Source organism: Tinamus guttatus, unplaced genomic scaffold (assembly GCF_059628265.1).
Source record: "Tinamus guttatus ecotype Peru unplaced genomic scaffold, ASM5962826v1 Tinamus_guttatus_pri_ptg000259l, whole genome shotgun sequence".
Lineage (NCBI taxonomy): Eukaryota > Metazoa > Chordata > Aves > Tinamiformes > Tinamidae > Tinamus > Tinamus guttatus.
The window spans coordinates 130,332-149,882 of NW_028288793.1; the positions used below are offsets into that span (position 1 = coordinate 130,332).

Here is a 19,551-nt window from a genome sequence, read left to right on the forward strand (position 1 = left end):
AGCCCTAAAAATAGCGCCCAGGTCACCCCCTCCCCCCCGCCACCATTGTCACCCCCGCGGCGACGTCACCGCTTCCACGGCGCTGAGGTCACGCGCTATTAGCATACGGCGCCGCGGCGGCCAATGAGCGCCGCCCGCGCTGATGACGCCAGCGCGGGCAGGGCCGATATAAGGGCGGCGCGGCGGCGGCGCCGCAGTACGAGCGCAGAGCGCGCAGCCGCTGCCGTCCCCTCCGCGCCTTAAAGGGGCCGCGCCGCCACCTCCGCCGTCCCGGGAGCCATGAGCCAGAGCCAGCGCCGCAGCGGCCCGCGGGCCGACATGGCCCCCGAGATCGCCGCCGCCGTGGGCTTCGTGTCCAGCCTGCTGCGCACGCGGGGCTGCGTGAGCGAGCAGCAGCTGCAGGTGTTCAGCGGCGCCCTGCGCGAGGCGCTCGCAGGTGAGCCCCGGAGCGGCGTCCCGGGGGTGCGGAGGGAGCGACGAGCCCCGGAGCGGCGTCCCGGGGGTGCGGAGGGAGCGACGAGCCCCGGAGCGGCGTCCCGGGGGTGCGGAGGGAGCCTCGCGCCCGGGAACCCGCCCGTCTCCTTCCCCAGGACCCAGCGGTGGCCCCTGCCTGGGCCGGGCACCCGCGCGTGTCCCGTGGGGTGGGTGGGGGGGCTGCATGTACCGTCCTGGCAACCCCCGTGTCCCGCCGGGCTGTGGGGAGACCCCGCTGCTCTCCTCCCTAGGACCAGGTTCATCCCCGCACCCGGTTTTGGTGCCTCCCCACGAGGGCATCCAGGGCTCGGGGTCCCCCCCGACCTGGCCCCGCTCCCTTGTTGTCGCTCCTGGGAAGGAGCAGTCTGTCCATCGCCGCGCGGGGATGATAGTGACACATCCCGAGCTCCCGGCGCGACCCGGATGCTGCTCCCGGAGCGTGGGCTCCGCTGCTGAGGATACTTGTGTCTGCCCCGGCCACCCTGTGCTGGGGAAGGTGTCCTGTCTCTGTGGCCACGTCCTGCCTGGGTTTTCCAGGACCCAGAGAGCCTGTCCTGCCCCTCGGAGCGAGCAGGAACAAAGCTGAGCGCGTAACTCTGGATCCTCCGTGCGACGGAGGGAGATGGAAAGGACTGTGAGCCTGTAGAGCTGCCCCTCACCGCTCCTCCTCTCTTGCAGAGCACTACAAACACCACTGGTTCCCCGAGAAGCCCTTCAAAGGCTCCGGCTATCGCTGCATCCGCATCAACCACAAAATGGACCCCATCATCAGCAAGGCAGCGAGCCACATCGGACTGAGCCTCCCGCAGCTCTACCAGCTGCTGCCCAGCGAGCTCACGCTCTGGGTGGACCCCTACGAGGTGTCCTACCGCATCGGCGAGGACGGCTCCATCTGCGTCTTGTACGAAGCGGCGGCCACGAAACCCGGGAGCTCCTACGGGCTGCTAACCTGCAAGAACCAGATGATGCTGGGGCGCACCAGCCCTTCCAAAAACTACATCATGACTGTCTCCAGCTAAACACTCCTCTTGTCCTCACACTGCCAAGACACAGGCTACTGTATACCTCACCCGAGGATCTATTTTTAAGATGAAGAGCTATTTATATTTTTTAAAAAAATCCAAGAAAATCCAAAATTAAAATATCGGGCGCTGCTTTGGACAGAAGCAGTGCCTTAGGTGCCTTTTTTAAAGCTGTTGCAAGCTTATGAGTTTTTATTATGAAGCCGATATCTACCTAATTAGTATTGGATGGCAATTTTGGTGGGTTGACTTGCTCACTCGGGCAGCTTGGAACGGAGGAAGAGGGGGAAGAGCCACACTGGGAGGCATGGCTTGGTGCTGGGAGGTGGCTGTGTGGCCTTCTCCCACTCCTGGTACCCAACAGTGTTGCTGTGTCACCAAGGATCGCAATATTGTTGGGGAAGGGATGGGGGAGATGCTGTTTCCCTCACTAACCCCTTGCATCCCAGCTGGGCTGATCTCTGGGACCTGCATGTGGGGGGATCTTACCTGGCCTCAGGGCTTGGTGGTGCTGGGGATCCCTCTTTGCTCTCCATCTTCTCTGGACCTGCTGGATGCAGTTTCTGCAGCTCTGCTCTGCCCCATTCCCGGGGTGAACTGATGGGACGCGTGGCCACCCCAACATCTTCATCTCCTGTCTGAAAAGGCCACGGAGGGTGTCAGTGCCCTGTGAAATGGAGCACAGCAGAGATGCACAGAGGGCCGGACTGTTTGGAGAAGGCTCCCAGGATGAGTATTGCCATTGCTGGGGTGGTACTGGCAGTACCTGTTGTGTGGGGCTGTTCTGAGGTTGGGATTTTGGGTGCTATGGTGTCGTGACACTTTTAAATTCAAACATTTCCCCCTCTTCCTCTGGGTGATCAGTGCTGGCTGATGGTGGGAGCTGCCCCGTTGCTCGGGGGGCAGCGGCTGGGCTGGTTTCTTGGTACACAACTGTTTTACACAACTGTTTTGCACAACTAATGCTCCGTGCTTTGCCTGCTCAAGAACTGTGGGTGTCCCGGTGGTACGTGTGGCCAGGGAGACCTGCCGGAGCGCTCAGGATTTGGCCCTTAAACTGCTCTGGCAACTACAGACGGGGTGGGAACAGCAAGTGCTGCCCGAGGCCTTTATCTGCCTGTTGGGAATGAGCCTTTACCAGGACAATCTGTCCATTGCCTTTATAGTGACCCACGGTGATCCAGGGAGAAGCGATCTGAAAACAAGGGCGTTGACGTGGTTTGGGCTAACAAAACTTCTCAGATCTGTTTCCAGTTCTTGTTTCTAACCTTCCTCTGACTTGGCAGCTGAGTGGCATAACCAGAGTTGTTCTTTCCCAGCCTTTGAGTCAAGTTCTCAAACATTTGTGCAATATATTTCCAAATCTTGGATGCTCTGGTAGAGGAAGAAAGCCTCCCATTTGCCACAGTTCTTAGCTTGGTTATTTTAAGTATATAAGAAAATCCAGCTGAGCTTCCCAACTCTCCAATTACTTATGTGAGAAGCTAGGTCTGGATTTTTGTAGTTCTGAATCATGAATTGTTGAACTGGAAAACCAGCCTCAATTGTTTTATCCTGTAAGGATGCCAAGGGGTGAGTTGCTTGTCCTTGAACAGTAATAGCAGACTAGTGCTGAAGTTGCATCACTTCCTTCTACATCACTTAGATTTCTCACATCAGCAAAGCAGAAGCTGAAACAAAGCACCGGGGCTTTTCCCTTGGTGAAATTGTGCAATAGGTGACGTCGCAAAGCGGATGATATTGGGGAACTTCCAGAAAGTAAACTACACTTTTTTCAAGGAGGAGAGCTTGAAATGCTGTTTGGAGCCCTTGTTTTTCACGTGGTTGTATGGAAAGCCTGGGATGAGACGTGCAGTGTGTCCAGGATGAACTGTATGCTTGGCTGGGTGGGGAGTTTCCCTGTGGCTGGTACTTCCTTGGGTTGTCCCTTGTCATGATCAATGTGGTCTTTTAAGGTTACCCTCATACTCTGCCCTCTGTCTCACCAGAAAAGTTTGTGGGCAACCAGCCCACGCTCAGAGGAATATTCTGTGAGTGCTTTTAATGTGCCCACCACTCAAAGCAAAAATAGCCAAACCTCATTCTCTTTGTCCCTGGCATGGAGGAGTCTGACATGAAAAGTGTCTTGTTTTTTAGCTTCAAAAACAACCAAATGTGAGTGTAACTCATTTCTCTTGTAGCTGGTTACATATAAAAGCTGTGAATTAGTGTACTCTGTTGCCTCCTGCCTATAAGCCTGATAGCCTTGTTTGCAGAGCTGAATGGTGTGTATCTTAATGTGTATTTTGGGGATTTTTCCTTTTTTTAACAATAAGCTGGACTGTTGAACGGGACCTGCTTTTTGTCTGTAGTGAAAATAGAAAGCTTGTAAGCTGTGTGTGGAGGAGGGAGTGGATGGTTACTAATTGTATAGCAGTGTTTTTATATGCAAAATGTACAGATCCTTTGACAAAGGTATGCTTTTGTTACTTTAATAAAAATGTAGCAGTAAAAATGAGCTTGTCTTCTTGCTGGGGATTCTTGTGCTTGCTAAGAGGGTTAGGGCTGGGAGTTCAGCCTGAAGCCGGCACTGCAAATGCTGTGGATTTGGTTAAAGTGTGGAATAGCTGTTAATGTCTAGATGTGCCAAGGAGGAGGCTTGAGAAAAAACCTCCTTATGCAGCTTGCTGACTGCAAATGGGACTCTTCAAAGCTGAGGAATGAAGCCTGGTCATGGGGCTGTGGCTACCACAGGGCTGGAGGTGTCTGCCCTGCTCTTCCTTGTGCTGACTCTATGGGCTGCTGGCCTAGACCCCAGGGGATTTATCCACTGTAGTCCTGTGGGATCCTGGATCCTGTCAGAGCAGCAAGAAAGGCTTGGGAAGCAGATTGCCCAGCCTCCTTTTCTGCACTGAATCTAGAAGCAGCATAAAAAACATCTTGGAATCCAGGAATGAATGATCCTAGTGTAAGCAGAACTCACGGAGGGTCAGGACTTCTCCTTGCTGAACCTCCCCATTCCTGCTGCCCTTCCAAGGGTGACGGAGCCAGGAGCCACTTGCCCCCCAAGGAGGAAGAGTGTGATCATGGGATCGAGGTGCTCGGGTCACCGTGGGATTCCTGGGGCTGTCGGACAAAGGCAGCAGGGCTGATTCACTGGAGCTCCTGGTGCCCTCAATGTGGCCAGCCCTGAGCTGGGACCTGCCCACAGGTTCCAGCTTTGTCCCATGTCTGCTAAAGGGACAAGCTCCCTGAGGAAACCAAGGTTGGATCCCACCACTCCTGGGCAGCTGTAAAACCCCCTCCTTCTCCTTTGCTTTTATGCTCCTGCGCCACCTCCCAGGGAAATAACTTTGTGGGCTGGGGCTGGTGCTGTGGCAAAGCCACTCCTTTCCCAGCTCATGCCTTCGTTAGCTTTGCTAAACACACCCAAACTGCTGCTGCCTGCGGAACGAGGCTGCTGGGGAGGAAGAGGCTGCTGGGGAGGAAGGGCTGTCCCCACGAGCTCGGAGTCACCCGGCTTCAAAGGGCACCCACGGGTGCTGCAGGCCGGGGCTCATCCCAGCCTGGATCCAGCACCGACATCGGCCGGATCGTGGGTCGCTCGTGTCCAAGATAATAAAAAAAAAAAAAAAAAAAAAAAAAAAAAAAACACGGAGTGCTTGGAGAGGAGTCAGAGATACCTGCAGTAACCAGCCCCCCTGCCCGCCTTCCCCTGCGTGACTCATCTGCTATTTTTATTTTACTCGTCATTTTTCTTCTGGTAAGAGGCTGCTACGTGGTGCCCGAGGAGGAGCTGAGCAGCCTCGCGGCTCAACCTTTGCTCTGTTTTTTTTTGCTGCCAGGCTCTAGCTTCTTTCTGTTTTCTTGCCCCATGTTACAGAGGAGACCTGTAGTGGGGACTGATGTCCCCTGGGACCCGGTGGCCTTCCCTGCGAGCCTGCAGCAGCTCCTGAAAAGCACCAAAAATAAATAAAACCACCCTCACCCTCCCCTGCTTGTCTTCTCACCAAAACCTGGACTCATTTTCTGCCAAGCCTTTGTTTGATTTTAGTTGTTTTTTTGTGTGTGTGTGTTTTGCTTTTGGGCTTATTTCGTTTTCATTTGGGTGTTTGGGGAGGGCAGGGAAGCGCCACATTTGGGGACCTTGGCTCCCATTTTGTCCCCTGTGGCCGGGCAGTGCTGGGTTATGTCAGTGCAGGTGACCAGGCGCCTCTGACGTGGCCCTGGCAGCTGCTCAGCCCTTTGCCCTGCAAACCTGGTGCGTGGGGACCAGCTGGGGACACGGGCTCCTGTGGGGACCCGCCATTTCCACGTGGCAGCCGGTCCCCTTGCAACGATCCTGCTGGGGAGAGGAAGGGCAGGACAGAAGGACGGGCCATGAGGCATCCTTGGGGGAAAATGCACTCTTGTGACCCCCAGCTTTTTTCTTTTTTTTGCCTTTTTTTTTGCCTTTTTTTTTTTTTTGCCTTTTTTTTTTGTGTGTGTGTGGTTGAACATCCTGCTCCCCTTTCCTGGGCGCCCTTTGCAGAAGCTGAACTTCCACACTCCCAAAAAAGCTGCCCCAGCAAGTGGGAGGTGGAATGGCCGGGGTCACCTTTGCCTTCCCCGCAGGAGCCTCTTCCCCTTCACACCCCGTCCCCCTTGTCCCTGGCTCCAAACCTTCTTGCCGCCCATCACCCTGCGGTGGGAAAGAGCAGAAACTTCAGAAAAGCAGAAACTTCTGCAATTTGGCATTTGTTAGAAAGGGGGGAAAAGAAATGGGCTGTTTCTGGTGGCCGAAGGAGCAGGGCAGCCCCTCACCCCGTGTCCCGGCTGCGGAGCCGCTGTCGCAGCCGGAGCGGGGACAGAAGGGACGCGCGGAGGCTCCGCGGCCCCTCGTGCCCCGGCACGTTCCCCTCCAGGTGCTTCCTGCGCCCGGGAGCGCGCGGGGCCGCCGGGCCGAGCGCGGCCGCGGCGTTTCGGCAGCGCCGAGGCCAATCCGGCGGGAGCTGCTCCCTGTCTCCGGGCAGACGGCGCGGCCGCGCGCTCCCCTGCTGCCCGTCCCCAGCCCCGGGCGCGGGAGGGAGGCGCAGGCCTCGCTGCGCCCTTCCCTGCGGGACTCGGCAGCCGGGAGCAGCTTCCCAGGATCCGCCGGAGCGCTGGGCGCCCCGTTTGCACCCGCGCTGCACCAGGTGCCTGGGTGTAAATGCTGACGCTGCACAGGCTGCACCTTGCTGGATTCGCTTGTGGATGCCGGCGGCTCTGGGAAAACCACCCAGATCGCGGCTTGGCCTCCGGAGCGCCGATCCAAGCCCTTCCCCACGCCTTGGATGGGGGTGACGTTCGGGTCTGGGTTTGAGTTTGCCAAGGCGCTGCCTGTTCTTCCTCCCTGCTCCCTTCCCGGCAGCCAACAGACCGTCCTCTTCCTCCTGTCCTTTCCCAGCTGGTGCTCAGGGGCTAGCGGGTCCCTGCAGCTCCGTGCCCAGCCAGGACCCCCAAACCAGCCCAAAGACAAATGCTCACATGGCTCCATCTTGGCAACCCTTGCTAAAAGCTGCAATAAACCCTGGAAAAAATCTCCTGCCTCCCCAAATGTCCCTGCAGACACAAGCACACAGGGCTCCCGCTCGCCTGCCCTCCGCTCACTCCTCAGCGGCTCTGGAAGCAGCTGGGCGCACCGAGACGTCGCTTCTTGCAATCTTAACAAAAAAACAGAGAATTCCCCCCAAACAAACGCCCCGTCCTATCGCTGTTGCTCCCCTGGGGAGGGGAGCGCGTGGCCCAGGGGCGCCCAGGCAGATGGGGCCGGCGAGCAGCCGCTTTCGGCTGCGTTTTGTTGCTGCCGGCCCCGTTTGCGACCTGTCGGGGGGATAAAAGGGGCTGCTCGGCAGCCACGAGCAACTGGTGCGCGGGGACAACTGGTGCCATCTGCGCGCCGGGGCGGCGGGGGGCCCGCGTTTTGTTTCCCCTTTCATGCCCTACTAAACCCGGCACCTTTTGTTTCCCGCGGAGGCCGGGGGGGACGTGGGGCCATTTGCATGCGCCCTTATTAAACGTTCGAATGGCGATTGCTGCTGTTTAAGGAGGCTGCGAAACGGAGCGGCCCGACGGCGAAGCGCCCCCCGCGCCGCCTCCCCTGCCACCCACGGCCGCAGCTGCCGGTGGCTGCGGTGGCCGGTCCCCGCGCTGTGTCCCCGTGCCCAGGGATGCTGCCCTGTGCCCATCCCCTGGGACATCCCCATTCTCAGGGACCCCGTGCATCCCTCCCCAGCAGCGCGGTGCTCCCAATCCCCATGGGGTGCCATTTCCCAGGCCGCAGGGATGCCACACTCTCAATCCCCAGGGACACCGTGTCCTCATCCCCAGCGACACCCTGTCCCCCATTCTCAGAGATGCAGCACTCCTGATCCCTAGGAACACCGCGTTCCCGTTCCCAGAGACACTGTGTGGCCATCCCTGAGAGATCCTGGCCTCTCTACAGGATGTGGCCACCTCAGGAAATGCTGGATCCACTTCCAGCTGGGCTGGGACACAGGATGGGCACCCTGGAGCTTGCCGGAGCGCTGGCACTGGGCAAGACGTGCAGCTCCAGGAGACAGCAGCACCTCCCAGGACCAGCTGGATCCCGCTGGGATGTGTCGGAGCATCCCTGGCGGGGCTGGTACCAACCTGCACCCCCTGCACGGATGCAACACCCGCTCCATCAGGGAAACAGCAGTGTCAGCAGGAACTGCTCCATGCAACAACATCTGCAAGGCCAGGTAGGGCCCCAGCATTCCCAGACAGGCCCATTTTCAGGGACTTTATTTCCACGATAGCCGGTGGGAGCAGAGAGCTCCGCTTGCCCAAACCCCGATGCATGTGAGTGGGAATGGCCAGGGCACCGCGTGCCCCACGCCGTGCTGTGCCGTGCCGTGCCGTGCTGGCCTTGGGCACCTGGCACAGGCTTTGCAGCACGGCTCGGGCGCCGGGCAGCTTTGGAAACGGACACAAAGCCCGTCTTGGTATTTACGGCACGTGCAGGGCGAGCGGCGGGACCGCGGGACAGATGGCTGCGGAGACAAAAGGCACCGGGAGAATGGGAGCATGAGGAGAATGGGAGCCGCATGGATCAGGAAGCCCCAGCCCTTCCCTTTCCCGCAGCGTAGACGGGTCCTAAACACCCTGGGGGACACCAGGGACAAGACACCAGGTCCCCTGGCTGCGCTTGGGAAGCCCTGACTCTGCTTTCCTCCTCATTAATCATCAACTTCCACTGCTGTCCCGTCACGCGCCCGTGGGTGGCACGGCGAGGGTGGCAGTGCTGCCCTGTGCTCACCCGCGCTCCACCTGGGAATGCTTTTATTCCCAGGTTTCCGACTCGTGAGCAGGATCACGTCGGTCCAAAGCAATCCCGCTCTGCAATGGGTCTCCCCAAGCCGAGCCTGGAATTTAGCGCGTGCTCCAAAGGTCCGGGCTGCGCCTCCGCTTCCAAAGGGTCCTCGACCCCATCGCTCGCTGCTGGCTGATTTTCTTGTAGTTTCTTTCACCTCGGGGGGTTGCTTTGAAGTGAACGCCCTGCAGGAGCACCCGCATGGGGGGCGATCGCTTGGTGTGTGCTTGGGAGCAGGGCAAAAGGTGCAGGAGGGGAGAGGACGGGCCGAGGGGCCCGGGACGGGGCACAGCTGAGAGGCAGTGAGATGCTTTGGGGTTCAGGCCCTCTTGCTTTGGGGTTTTCCATCCTTTAGGCTCCTCTGTGGATGTGGACAAAGCCCAGGGCCCCTTCCTCCTCCTCCTCCTCCCCTTCTTCCTCCTCCCCAGCCCTGCAGCCTCCCAGGGCGGCTCTCAGCCCCCTCCCAGCAACAGGAGGAGGAGGAGGAGGAGGAAGGGGAGGAAAACCCTCATCCCTGCCCATCCCGCCGGGCTGCCCCTTGGCGACAAGGCGGCGATTGGGCCCGCGCGGACCAATGGGGCTGCCCCCTTTTTTTGGGAAGGGGGCGGATGGGGGAGGCTGTGGGAATGGGGACCCGCTGGGCGCTGCGGTGGCGGCGCCAACATCCCCGGAGCTGCTGCAAATCCTGCTCGCGTTTCCATCCTGCTTCCCTCCCCCGGGAAAAACCCGCGGGTGGCACCTTGCCCCTGGCAATGCCGTGGGTTTTCCCTCCCGGAACAAGGTGCAGAGCTGGGAGCATCAAAAGGGAGGCTGGAGGACCAGCCCTCTCCTCAGCCCTTGGGAATGAGATCCAATCCCAGCGGATGCCAACCCAATCCCAGCTGTGATTCCTGTCCCCATCCCGTCTGGTTCTGGGCTAGAAGCTGCTGCTGGGAAGGAGGAGGAGGAGGAGGATGGGCCCTGTGCAGGGCTCGTGGGTGGCAGCAGGGAGGTGACGTCCTCCCGGCATGGAGATGACATCTTCCCGGTGTTCCTGCCAGTCATTCCCATGTCTCCACCTGGTCCCCTCCAGGGAAAACCCGCCCTGGGCCTTGCCTGGAACTGGCTTCTCCATGGAGCAGGACTGCGGGACCTGGGCTGGGCGGCCGCATGAGAGCGGGACCCGCGGCACATCCGCGCTGGCATCACGGCCACGCGTGATTGCAGAGGATGGGATGCGGGATAGCGAGCGGATCCTGGGAGCTGGATGTGCGGAAGAGCCTCCTGCCTGGGATAGCCCCCAGCAGGATGCAGCTCCAGGTTTCTCCCAGCTCTCCCGGTGCTGCTCTCCAGCCCTGTGGGGACAAAGCAGGGCCAGCCCTGCTGTCCCTCCGTCCTCAGCGAGGCCACACGCGACAGGCAACGCCGACACCTAGTGTCAACCCCAGCGCTGCCGCGGTCCCCACTCCTGCTGGGGACCTCCAGGGGTTTGTGCTCCCTCGGGTCTCCTGAGCACAGGAGGTGTCACCAGGAGTGTGACATTGCCCGTGTCCAAGAGGGGTCCGGGAACAGCCCCACGCACGAGTCCTGGTGGCGCCTGTAGTGTCGGCTACAGCCGCTAGACGGCAAGTGCAGCCCGTGTTGGGTTTGCAGGAGCAGCAGCTCTGCAAGAGGGACGGGAAACTGCAGCCCTGAAGCCAAAGCAGAAAATACCTGTTTTTTTTTTGTTTTGTTTTGTTTTTCCCCTCAGCTGAAAATACTAAGCACCTCCTGCAGGGCACCCAAATTTACTCTTCTTTTCCCACAAATGACGCGTGAGACCCTGCGCACGCAGGGCCGCTCGCACCGCGGAGACGCGCAGTCCTCGGCCTGCGATTCCTCGGACACATCTCGTGCAGTTACAGAAAGGGCTTTATTGGCCAGTATGATGCCTACGGGTCATGCGCCGGTGATAGTACAGGGGTTTTGGGGGTCTGTTTCTATAGTGTCAGCATGCAGTTTAAATGCGGAGGGTCTAGGTGGCCTTGTCAGCTTTGCAAGTCCTCTCCAGAGCTCAGCTGCCCTCGGTCCCCAGCCCTGCTCCTCCAAGGAGACAAGTGGCTGTTCAGGAGATGTGGAATTAAGATGTGCTGCTCATGCATAAACCTTATCCTGGGGGAGATGCCAGGCAGCAGCGGCAGGAAAGGTTCCTCTCACGTTGGCTTTATCGCCGGAGCTATTTGGAGCAGGATGGGGAAGCGGGGACTTGCTGTCCCTATCCCAGTGCGAGGACCTTTAACCTGTGCAGCTGCCCAGGGGCCACCAAGAGAAATTCTGGGATGAATCCTGTTAAATGTGCTTGTCCTGCAGGACAGGCATGGAAACCCTCCCAGCCGGAGCTGCCTGCTCCGCGGAGCCGGGATACGTCCCCCCACACCGAGTGCTGCCCTTTGGAGAGCAGCGCTGGGGGAGAGCCGTGCCCGGAGCCATCCCCTCCCCGCGGGAAGCGCTCGGGAATGGCGGGATCCCGGCTGGGCGCCGCCGTGGGCTGCCCTCGGCCCACCCGGCCCGCGCTATCGCGGAAGCCGAGCGGAGCCATCAAGCTGCGATGAGATGGGAGCGAGTGTCCCCGGGCACGGGCAGCGCTGTCCTGAGGACGGGAGGGGACGCCGGGCTAGATCTCGATGATGGTGGCGCGCCGAAGGCACAGCGGCGCGTCCGGCGGCACCGCGTTCCGCTTGATCTCGTTGCCGTCGAGCCGCAGCACCTGGAGCCGCGAGTAGTTCATGACGTCCACGACGGTGCAGAAGCTGCTGATGGAGAACTCTGCGGGAAGGGCACGGAGAGCTGAGCACCCGCGTTGCCTCCAACCGCCCCGACCAACCTGCGCGATGCCCCTTGGAATCAGCAGCACCTACACGGAGCCAACCCACAAAACCTGGTGGCAACTGGTCCCTGCATCAGGCCCCAGCAGCCGTCCTAAGAGCTCTCCGAAGACCCGGGCACATGGATATGGGTCAGCATCGTCAGAGGTGACAGATGCGGGGGAACCGAGCCGTGTCTGCAGGTGACTCTGATGGCTCCTGATATCCAACAGCCTCTGTTCGGATGGGCAGGAAAGACCTGGAAGCACCCCCAGATCCCCAGTTTTGCCCCAATTTTTTGAGCCTTTCTAGTGAGTCTTCCCACTCTACGCCCTCCCATCCTGAGGCCCCAGCACAGAGGTGGGATCATCCAGGCAGCATCCCTGGCCTGGAGAACATCCCGGTCCGCGCGGGGCTCCGGCTGTGCAGCCAACATCCCACCAGCAACATCCCCTCTTATTCTCCCTGTTTGTGTGGGCACCTCTATTGCTGGAGGCAGGAAAACTCAGGGATGCATCAGAAAGACATTGGAGCTGCCCTGGGCTTTGGGATGCAAGGACGTGAAGCAAATCCCAGGTTTTGTGCAGGATTTGGGAGGGAAGCGCCCGACTAGAGGGCAGCAAAGCTCCAGCCCTCGGTGCTGCTCGTGGAAGGAGCCGCTTCCTCGGCGCCTGGTGCTGCACGGCCGCCGCAGGGACCAGCCTGGCCATGCGGAGGGATCATAAAGCACAATAGCGACCAGGCCGGGGCTCGTCCTTCTCTGCATCAGGGCTCAACGCACCTATTGCACGGGCTGCAAAACTGCAGTTTTCAATTGCTACGGATTTGGAAAGCAAACATTCGGGAATCTGCTGGAGTTTTTTTGCATTTGTGCCGGCTCCCCACCGCGGGGCTGGGTGTTTCTTGCAACAGCCACTGTTTGTGCTGGCGGGTCGTTGTCCCACGCGGAGCAGCCCGCGCTGGGGCTTCTCCCTCTCCCCATGCTGCCCTCAGGGCCTGGCAGGTGAGAGGAGCAGGAGTGGATTTTTCCAGGAGTTCCAATATGCTTTTTTTGTAGCTGTTTTTATACGCAGCAATTCCAGAACAATCTGTTCCTTCTATTTATTTGTGTATGAAACGGAGTGGGTTTTAGCCCTGGCAAACGATGCCGTGTTGATGGTTCCAATAAGGACGGGCTCCTCCCTGTTGCGGGGCCTGGCTGGAGCAGGAGGGACCAGCAGCTCCGGTGACCACAGGGACACACAGATCCCGCAGCCCTGATTCCAGCAGGACTGTCTGGGAAATCCACATCTCCCAGACCCTCCTGGAGGCCCTTTGGAAACAACAAGGAGCGGGAAGGTCCCCTGCAGGTATCAGGGGAAGGGCATGGAGAGCTGAGCAATGGGCCAGCTCCTTAGCAATGGGCCAACGTGCTCAGCCTTGATTCTCACCAGGAGATACTGAGGCTCCTTCTAACCTCAGAAGAAATTAGCTTAATGGCTTAATTGATCACTGCAAGTGTCTGTAGGGGAGTGTTCAAATTTTCAGCTCCAGGTGTGTGTGGGGACACAGCAGGTCCCATTCTTGTCTTGATAAGGACCACCCGGAGGGAATAAATCTCCCAGAACGCAGCTTCCTGCCTAGAATGTTGCCACCCCTAGCAGGGAAGGAAGGACTCCGTGTCCCCATCACTGCATTGCCCACACATGTTATTGCTGCCCCTGCACCAGCATGCTTTGGCTGATGGAGATCTACTCACCGTTGATTTGGTTCCCCTGGAGGTAGAGGTTCTCCAGGTTGGTGCTGACCCGCGGGATTTTCTGAAGCCTGTTGTAGGAGAGGTCTAGCTCGAGGATGCTGCTGCTGTTGAAAGTGTTGGTGGAGAGACCCTGGTTTGTGAGGCTGTTGTGGGACATTCTCACATAGAGCAGCTTGGGAGAGACCCTGAAATAGTCATCAGGAATGGTGTTGATGTGGTTGTACTCTAGGTAGAGCTGTTCCAGAGCTATTGGGAGGCCATCGGGGACTTTCCTGAGGTGGTTGTAGCTCAGATCAGCAAGGATCAAGGACTTGAGCCCTTTGAGGGATGCTCCCATTTCAAAAATCTGATTGTGGCTGAGGTACAGGGCTGTGAGGTTCTCCAGGCCCTCCAGAGCGTTGGACGGGACCTTGGAGATCTGATTGTAAGACAAGTGGAGCTCTCTCAGGGAGCGGGGCAAGGGGCCGGGCATCTTGGTCAGGTTGTTGTTGTTCATGTATAACCTCTCCAGGTTCCTGAGTTTGGCAAAGACCCTCTTGCCCATCTTCTCGCTGGTGATCTGGTTGTTGTGCAGCGCGAGCCACTCCAGCTCCGTGGCGTTGTCGAAGGCGCCCTCCTGGACGGAGGTGATCTGGTTGTTCTGGAAGTAGACGTATTTCATCCGGGAGGGCACGAAGGGCAGGTACCTCAGGTTGCGCGTGTCGCAGTACATGGCGGCTGAGAAGTTGGGGGGACAGTCGCACTCTTGGGGACATTCTCGGGAAGGCGCCTGTTGAGCTTCAGGGCCGGGCTCTCCCTCCGCGTCCGGAGCCGGGAGGTAGGAATAAACATACGGGGAGTTCTCATCCTCGTAGTAGGGCATGTAGTTGTAGGAGGACAGCCGGGACTGCCGCATGTAGTACTGTAACCAAGCCAGGTCTTCTTCTTCATTGTATTGGCCCAGGGAGACTCCGCAGAGACCGGCGACTAACAGGACCGTGGCCCAACGCATGGTGTTGACCCTGGGGGAACCTGGAGGGAGGAGGAGACGTGTGTGAAGTGGAGGGAGGAAACACCAGCAAAAGCAGGGCAGGGAATTGAGAGGTTTGGGGTCTGCTGCAGGACTCGGCTGCAGAGTTGGGGTAATAATGAATTCTGCTAAAAATGTGTCTGCGAACATCTCTATTTGAAGGTGCTGAGCTTCCACCCTTTCAACCTGTGCTTCCTGGAAACACTCCATTTTGGTGTCTCTGCTTGCAAAGTCTAGAAATACTGCAGTATAGTATTACCGGTATAATACTACTGGGTATTCAGTAAATTCAGAAATACTCACAGCTGGGTAGAGACTGGGTGCCCATAGTCTTAGGCTGAGCGTGTGGAAGGCGACCCACCTCTTCCCCAAAATGTGGGCACTCAAACCCAGGCTCTGCGCCCGCTTGCTGTGGGGACGCTTAGTGCATGTGGGTCCGCAGGACTGATCCCTGCCCCAAAGGGGGAAAAGTGGGAATTGCAAGAGCAGGTTGATGGGGCTGTGTCTGCGCTGCGCTTGCTCGTGCTGTGGTTTGCTGCGAGTTCCATCCAGCTCTCCCTTCCCCCACAAAAATGTAGGATATTCCTGCCACTAGCGGCCGACGTAAATCCTGGTAAACAAGTTCCGGCTTCTTTGGAAGTTAAAAGACTTTTAAGCCTAGATTTTTTTCCGAGTTCAGCTAATTCTCCTGACCGCACATCAAAGCGGCATCATCCTCCTGCCCTTTGAGTCCAGTGTGACAAATGGGGAAGGGAGTGAACATTAAACCTGAAGTTTTGACTGTGTTTATGAAAATCAGCCTGTCTAGGGGTAAAATGCAGGGAAGAGGAGGGTAAAATGCTCCCAGGCAGCAGAGTTTTCCCCAGGCTTTCCCTTTGGCTGCCTACAAACCCATCCGCTCGCTCGGAGGGGACACCAGTCGTGCCCCGTGCAGTGCGTTGGTGGCTGGAGAAGACTCTGGCCCTGCACTGAATGCAGCAGCGGGAACCACATGCAAGCGAGACGGCTTGAAACGCCTCCAGGAAACGCTCTGGGCTGGGCTGTTGGGATCCGCTCCTGCCTGCTGGCCCCTATCTACGTGGCCGGGAGCGCAGGGCTGCCGGGAGCCTCCTGCCAGCTCCGCTCCGGAGCAGGAGCGTGGCCAGGGGATGCGGTGGCCGCGCGGGTCCCCCTGCTCCGTGTGACCTGCGCACAGGGATCTCCGCTCCGGTATCTGCCCCAAACTCTGCTGTGGTGCCGGGGAAATCTGGGAAGGGACGTCAAGGCTGCCCTGCCTGACAGGGGTTGGCCATGGGGTGGCTTGTGGAAATGTCACCATGTCCCCGTTGCTGTGGGTGCCCCTATGGAGCCGTGATGGTGGAGCTGGTTACACCCATGGAGCATTCCCACCCCTACCAGTGGCCTGCCCAAATGGTATCCCTGGGATCCCTCCCCTCTTCCCTAACTTTGCCCGTTTTTCCTGGGAGCTGCTGGGGTTGCTTGTTCCTGGCCAGCTGCTCCCATCCCCGGTGCAGCAGGAGGGTGTTTTGCGCCCCGGTGCTGTTCTGGAGCCCGGCGCACAAAGAGGGCACAGTTCTGCTTCGCACCGGGAGCGAGCTGCCACCGAGGCACCCTGGCAGGCTGCTCCCGCTGGAAGAAAAGCGGGATTGAGGCCTTGGTGGGCAGGCAGGGCTCCCTCTCCTTCCCTCTCCCTCCTCCTTTCCGTGGCGGAGGGGAGGGCCAGGGTGGTGCTCGGGATGCTCCGTGCGTGCCGAGACCTTGGCACCGAGGTGGCCGCACGCTCGTTTTTTTCTCCTCCTCCTGTTCCAGGGCACTCTGCCTGATAAAACACCCGGGCTGCTCTGCACGGGGCTCCTTCCAGCCTCCCCGGCGGTGGCTGTGCCGCTCGGCTGCCCGTCCCGGGGTCCCTCCGCACCGGGCAGGACGGATCCAAAGGGTCCCTTGCCTTTCTCTGTGTCCCTTTCAGTAGACCTACAGTCTGTCCTCAGCAGACCCCGTTTCCCCACTGCCTTATTTAAAGGTTTCTCTCCCTTCCCCAGCCAGCTTCAGCCTCGCTCCTGGGTGGCACCTGAGCTAAGACGCTGTTTCGGCTCTGAATCTCTGCACTTGCTTCCCAAAAGCTGGTGGTCTAAGTGGGTCAGCCCCGGGTACGGAGCAGCATTTGGAGCCAGGGCAGCACAACCTTTGGGTTTGGCGTTTTCCCCTCATTGCTGCTGGCTTCTGCCAGGCTAAAACTGAGCCCTGCTTGGCTGGGAGGGGGGCTGCAAGCAGGCACCTGTACAAGCCTGGGGGTCCATCCATACGGATGGCACAAACAGGGATGCACGAGGGTGTTACCAGTCCCCCTGCACTATGGGCATGGGTTGGAGCAGTGCTGTGCCACCGGCAAGTACCATGTGGGCACCCTCGTGCCACCCACCCTGCCAGGCTATGGAAATGGGAGCTTAAAAAGATCCCCACGCACACGGAGCTGGACTCACCGAGCTGCGAGCGTCCTGCCCGGCGCGTGGCTGCTCCGCGGGCTCTCCGGGGAGGCGAGGAGCATGCGAGGGAATCTCCCCGGTGCAAAGGCTGGTGCCCGCCCTGGATCCCGGCTCCAACTCCGTGCGCAGGTCACGGGCTCAGCAGGTTTTTGGGGAGTGACCTCCTAGCAGCAGGCGGTTCGCAGGAGAGACTGAATAGACCCTAATGCTGCCTGGCGTTATAAATAACCTGCTTTTTCTTTCCTCCCTCCCTCTCTCTCTCGTCTTTTCTCATAGGAGCGTTGGCACTTTTCAGGCTCTCTCTGTTTAACGAGTTAGTGGAATCGAGGATGTTGTTTTTAAAAGGGCTGTTGTTAGGTCTCCTGTGTTTCTCATCAGGAAGTGATGAAGAGGCCTCTGGCCAGATTAAAGAGATTTGGTTTTGAGGAGCTGAGGATCTGATTCTTGGGGAGAAGCAGGAAAGTATCTTTAACTTTTGCAGGAGCAGGGAGAGAAATGTCAGTGGCTGCTCCCCAATTGCAGCCTGGGTTTCTTCCCCAGGAAACCTCAGTTTATGGCATTCTGCTATTAAATATTTAGGGTAAACATTTCCCTGAACAATAAGGCTGCGGCGTGCAAAGTTAAATAAATCGCCTACCAAAGGGCCACTGTGGCAGCAGGGACTTGTCTTTGGTTTGGCAGGATATGGCAAGAGGGTGTTGGTGTAGGGATGCAGTGCCCACCCTCGGGGGTGACACAGCGGGGACATCGGGATGACCCCAGGGCTGGGCAATGTGCACCAAGGTCACCTGCAGCTGGGCAAGGAGGGATGGAGGCTCATGGCCTTCCAGGACCAGCTTGGAACTGGGGAGCAATGTCCCCCAGCAGCGCCCGTTCGACCCAAGCCATCTCCAGGGCCGCGGATGGAGCCTTTCCTCCTGGAAAAGGAGCCCGGCCACCCATCCCTGCCAGTGCCCTGGCCACAGCTGGGGCTCTCTGCAGAGCTGGAGCTGCACATGGAGCTCAGCAGGTGCCAGACTCCTTTTCTTCTTTTCTTTTCCCTTAAACTCATTTTCCACTGAAATTTCCCAGCCAAAACATCCTCCCTGGGGAGCCTTGCAAAGATCCCTATGGCTCCGAGGTCCCCACTGCAAGGAGGAGGAATGTGCGGGTGGATCGTGGATGGGGTTGCGAGGGACAGGCTGTACAGTGGGGACTCTGCCAGCAAGCGAGTCTTTTTGGGAAGGAAGAGCGTCCCTGGAAAGCACAGCTCACTGCGCCCGGCTGCCGTCGCAGATGAATCAGAGAAACTCCTAAAGTGTGAAAAGAGGAGACAGGGTATTGCACTAGCTGGAAGGAGACAAAATCCCGGGAAAGCTGCGTGTGGTTTCACGCTCTCTGCAGGAAAGCCCGAGTCTCCATGGCCTTTAGCTCGGGAGGTGGCATCTCCGCTTCCAGATGAAACGCGGGGACTGCAACAGGGGGAATCTCCAGGCTAACGTGGAGAACAACCCAGCTTGGAGACAGCCCCGTTCCAGGGCAAGGGCTGCGGCGGGTAGCGGCAGCCAGTAACATCTGCTGCGCCGTGCTGGGATGGTGTCAACCAGCGTCACATCTCTGGCAGCTCCGGAGGCGCTGGTGGCCAAGAGCTCGGAGGGCTTGGATGTTTTTCTGGAAAAGCAACATCTCCTCGGCAATGCTAGATAACAAATGTGGCCTCTCCATCTTCTGGAGGCTAAAAATACTGGTGGCTCCGGGCAGGCGCCCAGGCCGAGGTGTTGGGCTCGGGAAGGGGGTTCTGCAGTGGCCAACAGGCTCCTGCCCTCATGGGAGTCCCTGGTCCCCAGGGGACTCCAGCCCAGTGTTGCCACATGGCTGTCCCCAAAGGGGACACTTGCCCATAGCTACACTGCCCTTGCTGTGGCCTCTGCTTGCTCTGAGGTCTGCTGCTCTCCTGAGGCATCATCTGTCTGGCTTTGCTCCCTTCTAGGAAGGCAAAGACATTGCAGGGAAGTGAATTATTGCCATCTAAAGAAGCGCAAAGGCTTCTTTACCCTGTCAACCCTGCAATCTCATGCTCCAGGCAGCCAATGTCCTCACGCTGCCAGAGGCTCCTGCTCATCTTGCTCCATGTTCCTGGCACGCAGGGTGGCCTTTGATAAGACCTCAATGCTACTGTTCTTCTTGGGCCAAGACAAAACTTCCATGGCTCTTTCCCTGTCCCCAGGTGACTTTCATTAAACTTCTTAAGCCTCTCCTCCTGTGGGCTCCATGTTCCTATTGCTGAGATTTCAAAGAAAGCCCTGAACTGGTGACAGGAGCTGGGAACAAGCTGTCCTGCCTGCTCTGGGCCACTGGCCCTATCAGTCCGTAAGTGATCCAGCGCCGATGCTCTGCCATCTGCATTTCATCAGGGCCAGACAGATGCTTGTCCTGCTTTGCTTTGGTTTTCTAAACCCAACTGATGCGAACAGTACCTATTTTGGTTGGATTTGTTCCAGTTTCTTTGATCAAATGTTCTTGAGTTTTGTATTTGAAACTACCAAATCTGGTCCGGGTTTGCAAATCTTGTATTTGGAGCTGTGTGCTGCGAGTGTTGTCTTCTCTGCAGACAGACACTGGTTTGTCAGGCCGCTTCTGGCAAGGATGCTGCAGGCTTCAAGGCCATAACAAGAAATGAAAACTCTCCTT

At 58.4% G+C, this 19,551-nt stretch overlaps 2 protein-coding genes across 2 annotated transcripts; one reads left to right on the forward strand and one right to left on the reverse strand.

The window, feature by feature from the left end:
• The first annotated feature begins 225 nt into the window (after nt 1-225).
• BTG2 (BTG anti-proliferation factor 2) lies at nt 226-1,666 on the forward strand. Its single transcript, XM_088526857.1, has 2 exons — nt 226-436; nt 1,153-1,666. The coding sequence occupies exons 1-2, from the start codon at nt 280-282 to the stop codon at nt 1,491-1,493; spliced, it is 498 nt and encodes a 165-aa protein (XP_088382983.1). The 5' UTR covers nt 226-279; the 3' UTR covers nt 1,494-1,666.
• Nucleotides 1,667-11,323: 9,657 nt separating this feature from the next.
• On the reverse strand, nt 11,324-16,956 carry FMOD (fibromodulin). The gene is made up of 3 exons (XM_010221208.2): nt 16,879-16,956; nt 13,390-14,400; nt 11,324-11,613 (listed from the first exon to the last, which is right to left on the reverse strand). Exons 2-3 carry the CDS (start codon nt 14,378-14,380, stop codon nt 11,462-11,464), a joined length of 1,143 nt encoding a protein of 380 aa, XP_010219510.1. The 5' UTR covers nt 14,381-14,400; nt 16,879-16,956; the 3' UTR covers nt 11,324-11,461.
• Nucleotides 16,957-19,551: the final 2,595 nt, after the last annotated feature.